Source organism: Tupaia chinensis, unplaced genomic scaffold, assembly GCF_000334495.1.
Source record: "Tupaia chinensis unplaced genomic scaffold, TupChi_1.0 Scaffold000294_1, whole genome shotgun sequence".
In the NCBI taxonomy this organism is placed as follows: Eukaryota; Metazoa; Chordata; class Mammalia; order Scandentia; family Tupaiidae; genus Tupaia; species Tupaia belangeri.
The window spans coordinates 722,901-729,824 of NW_006159779.1; the positions used below are offsets into that span (position 1 = coordinate 722,901).

The following is a 6,924-nucleotide window of genomic DNA, read 5'->3' on the forward strand; positions in this document are numbered from 1 at the left end:
CAGCAGGAACCTTGAGCGGGGCTGAGGAGGGGACTGTGGACTAGAGGTCGGTGTTGGCCTAAGGTGGTTTTAACGTGCAAAGACCGTCTGCCTGGGACCCTGGCTGCGGGGGGAAGCAGGGAGGGGTAGGGTGTGGACCCCTGGTACAGCTGTCCTGACGGCTGGGGGAGGGCCTCACCAGGAGGGCCAGCCTGGTCTGTGACTACCATTTTGGCATTAGGAGCCTCATCTGTGAACCAGATTGGTGGGAGGGTCCTATGGCTCACAGACTGAGAAGTTCTTCCAGTATGAATTGAAAAGTTTATTTCACCCCGAAGCCCTAGCATTTTCTTCCTCTGATGCCTTTGACCCAAAGTTGCCTCTTCTAGGAAGTCTTCCCTGATTAGTGTTGTCTCCGAACTACTCAGCATCTCTGCAGCACCCAGGGTTGTGGGTCCATTCGGAAGCTGAGTTGAGCCCAGCTCCGTACATGTGACTGTCCTGGTGCAGAAAAGTGCAAGACACAGCAGCCCTGGCCTCTTGGTGGGGAGGGGAAGCCCGAGGAGACAGGCAGGCTGTTAGCACAGGAGCCAGTGGGGCGGGGCGAGGGCCGGAGTGCAGCGTGTCAGTTGTGCACCTTGGCCAAAGCTCACTTGCTGGCCCGGTGCCATGTGTGTCGCCCCTAATGGAGTGAGGCAGTGAGGGAAGGGCTCCAGGCAGTGGACCGGCAAACGCAGACAGTCCGAGGCAGGTTCGGATGGCACAGCGGCAGCAGGAAGGCCTGGAGGAGCTCAGCAGGGGGAGGAGAAGTGGGCCAGCGTGGCGGTGATGGGGGGAGAGCACCGAGTTGGCTGACAGGCCTCACAGGCCGCAGAACAGGCCTCGCTTTTAGTCGAAGGGAGGCAGGCGGTCTTGTGCAGGGTCTGCAGTGCGTGGTGGGGGGGTCTGACTGCCATGTGCAGGCTCAGGCTGTCAAACGCACCAGAGATGTGGGACTGGGCAGTGCCGAGGACGTCTTCTGGAGCCCTCATGGGAAGCCCAGGGAGCGCCCTGGCTGGAGGAAGAGGGGTCTGGGGACAGGCCTAAGAAAGCACAGAGAGCAGCCTTTCTCCCTGCCAGTCACTTCTGGTCCCAGAAGACACTTGGTAACGTGCCCCACCTGGCCCTTGGGTGCCTGAGCAAGACCCCACATGCAGGTGGCCAGGGTGCGTGGTCAGCCCCACAGAGGGGCCAGGCTGGGCCCTGCATCTTCCGGCCTCTGGCTTCATCGTGTTGACTATCTGGGGAGTCGTCCCTGTGGACACTGGGCTCCCCCATCCGTCATGGCTGTGACCCGGCACTGGGTCCCATCCACGTCCCTCACAGCTGTGAGGCACCCCGCTCGTTAGTGCTGAGAACCCAGCTGGTATGCCATGTCTTCCGCAGAGGGGATTAGGCCGAGGTCTTGCCTGAGTTCGGTGCCTCCACCAGACTCGAACCCTTGGCCTCCCAAGGCCTCTTTCCCCACTCCACCCCGTGGCAGGGGGCCTCCCACAGCACAGGGCCTTGGGCCTCCACTGAGCCCCACCCGCTATGGCTTCTCTCCCCAGGCACAGGCTTGCTGCAGGAGGTGGTCTACTTGGTGAGCCAGGGGGCCGACCCTGACGAGATCGGCCTGATGAACATCGACGAGCAGGTCCCGGTCTTGGAGTACCCGCAGCCAGGCCTGGACATCATCAAGGTACCCTGGGCAGCGCCCCGCACCTCTCTAGCCGGCTGTTCCTGCAGGTGCACTGACAGGGAACTCACGGGGCTCTGGGCAGAGGCAGAGTGCAGGGCTTCCAGACAGCCAGGATGGAGGAGCCCAGGCCCGAGCACAGTGTCAGGGAGCCTGTGAGGTGCCTGGGAGGGGAGGGGCTGAGGGGCTGAGGGACCACCCGTGGGGAGCAGGCGCTGGGCTTAACTCCTGTGTTGAGAGACCGGGGAGACACGTTTGCAGCAGATATTAGGTATCAAGAATAAAATAAGTATTTTCCCAAAGTCCTGTCCCTTCGACACATCTGGTGTGTGCACACACACGCCCCTCTCTACTTCAGCCCCCGTTCCCAGCTCCGCCCACAGCAGCAGCTGGCCTCGCCTGTCCGTCCGCAGGCCGAGCATCGGGTGAGAGCTCTGCGAGGCCCACCTCACCCCCTGATGGCAGAAGGCCCTCTGTGGCTCTCACAGTGCAGCCCAAGTACTGTGCCAGCCATTCTGGGCACACCAGCTCCTCGCACCCCTGCCTGGCTGGCATACCCTCCCTGGTTGTGCCCCTGTACGCCTGGCACTGGGGCACAGCAGGGACCCGACAGCTGCCCTCACGGCCTCACCGAACAGCAGGTTGAAGGAGTTAGATGGCAATCAGCATGAGGGGAGAAGGGTCGCCTCTGGGTGGAGACCTCTGAAGAAGGTTCTGGAAGAGGAGAGGAGCAGAGGGACTGGCAAGCACAATGATCCCAGGGCCCACGGGCCTGGCTTGATCAGGAGCAGTGAGCAGGCCTCGGGGCTATGGTGCAGCAGCCAGGTTTGGGCTTTTTCCTAGGGAGCCGAGGATGTCTGAGGGCTGCGCTGGCTGCCACGCGGAGGGTCTGGGCGCAGCGTGGAGGCTGGGAGAGCACTGGGCTGGGCCACTGCGGTAGCCCAGCTGGCGCCCAGGCCTGAACTCGTTCTTCTTCCACACCCTTCAGGCCCATCTCAGCGCCCTTCCTGTGGCTCCCAGGCCCCCTGAGCGGCCTTCTCTTCCCTAACCCCAGGGCCCAGCTTGCAGGGGATGGGGCTCAGACTTGTCTCAGCGGGGAGGCTGGGCAGGTGCTGATGGTCCTGGCCCAGTTGGGGAGCCTCTCCCCAGCTCCCACTAGAAAGGCCCTGAGAGGAGTCCGTGGAGTAACCGCCATGTCTCCTCTGAGCCTTTCCCTCTGACCGGGCAGGAACTGACATCTCCCCGTCTCATCAAGAGCCACCTCCCCTACCGCTTCCTGCCCTCTGACCTCCACAACGGCGACTCTAAGGTAAGCCCCAGCCCTGCACCTGCTCCACCTCCCTGCCTTGATGAATCCCCACCTAGAACTGAGGCCCACGGCTACCACGGCCACGGCAGCTGGGCCAGGCTCTCTTCCCGGAGAACTCGAACACGCAGAGATCCTTTCCAGGCCATGCGTGTCTGCCATGTCATCCACACCCTCAGCCCTGGTCTTTCCCCCACAGGCAAGCACATGTGTGACTAGCTGGAGCCCACCACGTGTTTGCATGTAGCACAGGCCACCCACCACTTAGGGTTTCTTCCCCCCTTAACTTTTTGCCATAGGATGCATGCACTTGCTGCGGGGGGTGGCGGGGTGAGGACTCGGTCTTCTTCCCTTGACGGATGGCCATGACACAATCCCTTTTCCTCCATTCTCCTCTCAGGATTTTGGGTGTGCATGCACACATGCCTGGTGTGATTTTCTTCTCTCTCTCTCTCTCTTTTATGGAGATATTTGCTATAGGGCATTGTGCTCACCAGAGAGATAGAAAGCGAGAAACCACCCTCCAGGGGATGACCACATTGTAATCTCTTCTCCATTCTCCTTGGGATCTTGGGCATGTACTCACATGTGGCCGGCATGAGTTTTAAGCCTCTGGGCCTAGGACTCGAACAACTACGTTCCCACGTAGTTGTCCAGCAACATAACCATTATTCCATCTGCGGGTCCCGCCTGATGTGATTTTCAAGCCACTGGATCTGGGACTTGAACCATACTCGGCCATGTGGGAGTCTAGCACCTTAACCACCATGCCACTTGTTGGCCCCAAATAGCTTAGTTTTTCTTAACTGTGTTGAACATTATGAGGCCCCTAGTTCTCATCACCATGACCAGGATCCTTCGTTCCTGTGTTCCAGTTTCACAGTAGCTGTGGAGGACAGAACTGCCATCCGTGCTCCGGGCCGGTGCTGGCCAGCACTATGGTCACTGCTGGCCTGGAGCACAGGCCTGGACAGCCCCGTGCTGGATCTGGGTTCGGTGCTGGCAGCTGGGAGCAGGTGGCCATGTGCGCGAGCAGGCTTAGGTGAGGGGACGGAGATGCCAACTCACGTGTCTGCCGCCCGCAGGTCATCTACATGGCTCGCAACCCCAAGGACCTGGTGGTGTCCTACTACCAGTTCCACCGCTCCCTGCGGACCATGAGCTACCGGGGCACTTTCCAGGAGTTCTGCCGGAGATTCATGAATGACAAGCGTAAGTGTTGTGCCTACGCGGTGTGTTAGGATGGCAGCGATCGGCTGTTCACAGGCGGCCTGACCTTTGCTGGGCTCCTCAGCCACGCCACTTCCGGCTCTGACAGTCACTGGACAGGTTAGACCTGCATTCCCATTTACGGATGACAGCGCCGAGCCCAAGGGTCTGAGAAGCTTGTCTGAGATCGTAGGGCTGCTGCCTGGCAGGGCAGCCCGCTCTCCCCAAGCCTCTCACCCCACCGTTGGGCCTCATGAGAAGTTCCCTGATCGACACAGCCCTCCTTCCAGCCTGGTTCTGAACAAGGTGGGAGGGAAAACATGAAAACAGACGCAAGTGTCACTGCTTTCAGTGATGACGGAAGCTGGAAGTGTGACAGTCACATGGGCCCTTGACCGGACTTTAGGGGCAGGCAGGTGACCTTCAGGGGCAGCACCCACGTGTGGAGGGGCAGTGCCCTGTTCAAGCCCATGCCCACGGGGAGAAGGGTGAGTGGGAGCCGAGGCTCTTTCCCGGCCCTAGAGGAGCCTCAAGCCTGGGCCACTCTAGTGCACTGCCCTTCAGGGACGTGGGCGTGAACGGGAGGGAGCAGCCCCGCTCTCTTCCCACTGGACCTCCTGTCCCCTCCGGAGCAGCAGCAGGTTAGGACGGGGCATGGCAGAGGTCTAGGACCAAAGTGCCCCCCATCACCATGGAAGCTGGGACAACTGGCCCACGGCTGCCCCCAGTGGGTGGAAGAGGAGACCCTCTGCCGGGACACACACAGACCCAGCTGTGTGACTGACGGCCCCACAGAGCCTGCCCCTCCAGGGTGATTCTCTTTCTTTTCTTGAGTCTTTGCTCAGCTGCACCTGCTCAGGGTGGGGCGCTGCCTGTATGGGCCAAGGCCGTGGCACATGTGTCCCCGGGCCACTCGCCCCTGCTGGAGGCCCTCGCTGCAGCCCCCTCTGTAGCTTGCCTGCACCTGGAGCATCCCCACCCTGTGCCAGGTGTCCAGAACAGCCACCCCTCTGGTCCCCAAAGCCGATTCCTTATGGCCCGGCGGAAGCCACCGCCAGCAGGAGCCCGCCCACCTTAGGCCGTGCGGAGGGGCTCAGGCCAGAGCAGTTCAAGGTCATCCTAATGGAGGTCTCTGTTTCATCCCGGTCACAGCACTGCCCGCCCCTGAGTCCACGGCCATACACACTTGCCAGGGTCCCACCAAAGCCAGTTGACACACCGCTGAGCTTCCCGGGATGCGCCTTATGTGCTCACCCAGTGACCCCACGATCCTCCTGTGATCCCGGATTGGGAGGCTCCGAGAGGTTGGGAGTTGGTGTGCACGGGGAGCAGGGTAGCAGGTGCGGCTGTCCTCATAGACTGGGGTCAGGCCTGCGTTGTGTGAGCAGGGTGCTGCACAAGGGTCCCATGGCCTGAGCCACTCCAACGAGGGGCCTGGGGCTGCCCTGGCCAGGTAACGTGCTGTGTGGGGACACCAGGGAGGGGCTGTCTGTGATGCGGGCCACATGCGGGTGACATGTGCTTGTGGAAGGCTCGTTCCACGGGGGCTCCTCGGGTGGGGCTGAGGTGGAGCTTCTCAGCCCAGGACTCCCTGGTCAGCCCGTTGGCTCGCTCAGACCCGTGCACTGGGAAGGGCTAGAGGCCCTGGTCTCCTCGCGTGGAGGCGTGGGAGCGTGATGTGAGCCCCCAGGGCGCAGGGGCTGGGTGCATGTGCTCTCCCCTACGTGTTAGGCATGCCTGCCCTTCCCATGGCCCTGACCATCTCCCCGTGCAAACCCACGGCTGTCTGGGAACCTCAGCTGTGTCTCGGAGTGAAGAGAGATCTGTCCTTGCCTTCCTCTTCCCGAAAGCCATTTGGCTTTCCTTCTGTCCTAGGGTGTAGCCCACCTGGACCGAGTCCAGCTGGGCAGGCACTGAGTCAGTCTGCTTGGGCGCCCGTCTGGGCCACATGACTACAAATCTCTTGGTGACTTGGGTCCCCAGGACGCAGGGTTTTTCTCCGTCAAAGGAGCAGGTTGGTGCAGCGAGTTTTAAGGGTTGCCTGTGTGTCCATCCAAGAGTGATGGGTTTTGCTGGAGCACAAGTGCAGCTCCTGCCAGTGGGGAGCCCGTGGAGGCCTGGAGGCCAGGGCGCCACAGGGGGACCTCCTGGGCCCTGCTCTCCTACCAAGCCAGCTAGGTAGCTCATGCTAGCCCTCTGTCCCTGTGCTCGTCCCTCTGGGTCTTCCCAGCGACTGCCGAGAGGATAAACCAGAGGGTCCTGCGGAGACCCCCTGGCAGGCTGCACAGATAGCACATCCCGAGGCCTTCACCTTGACGGGCAGGTCTCGGAGGGGTGTAGACACAGAGCGGGGCGGGGTGAGGGCTTTCTCACGACTAGCAGAGTGGGGAGAGGCAGTGCCCGCTTGCCTGGGGTGGCAGCCAGGCCGAGAGGTGACGCTCCTGCCCGCCTCTCAGGGAGTCGGGCTGGGGGAGCAGCCTGGCGCGTGTCTCTCTTGCCCTGCCCACTCACCTGTTCCCTGTCTCCGCAGTGGGCTACGGCTCTTGGTTTGAGCACGTGCAGGAGTTCTGGGAGCACCGCATGGACTCGAACGTGCTCTTCCTCAAGTACGAAGACATGCACCGGGTGAGTGCATGGGCCGCTGCCCGCGGTGTGGGGCCGTGGCCAAGCAGCACCTGATGCTGGAGCGTGTATGCAGAGGCTGGGCACCACC

At 61.8% G+C, this 6,924-nt stretch overlaps 1 protein-coding gene across 2 annotated transcripts in view; it reads left to right on the forward strand.

The window, feature by feature from the left end:
- The window catches only part of SULT4A1 (sulfotransferase family 4A member 1), a 29,671-nt gene that overhangs the window by 12,101 nt on the left and 10,646 nt on the right, over nt 1-6,924 (forward strand). For both annotated transcript variants that reach the window (XM_006150666.3, XM_006150665.2), the window contains exons 2-5: nt 1,569-1,699; nt 2,925-3,005; nt 4,088-4,214; nt 6,742-6,836. In XM_006150666.3, coding sequence (XP_006150728.1) covers nt 1,569-1,699; nt 2,925-3,005; nt 4,088-4,214; nt 6,742-6,836 — 434 coding nt within the window. The remainder of the gene's footprint in view (nt 1-1,568; nt 1,700-2,924; nt 3,006-4,087; nt 4,215-6,741; nt 6,837-6,924) is intronic.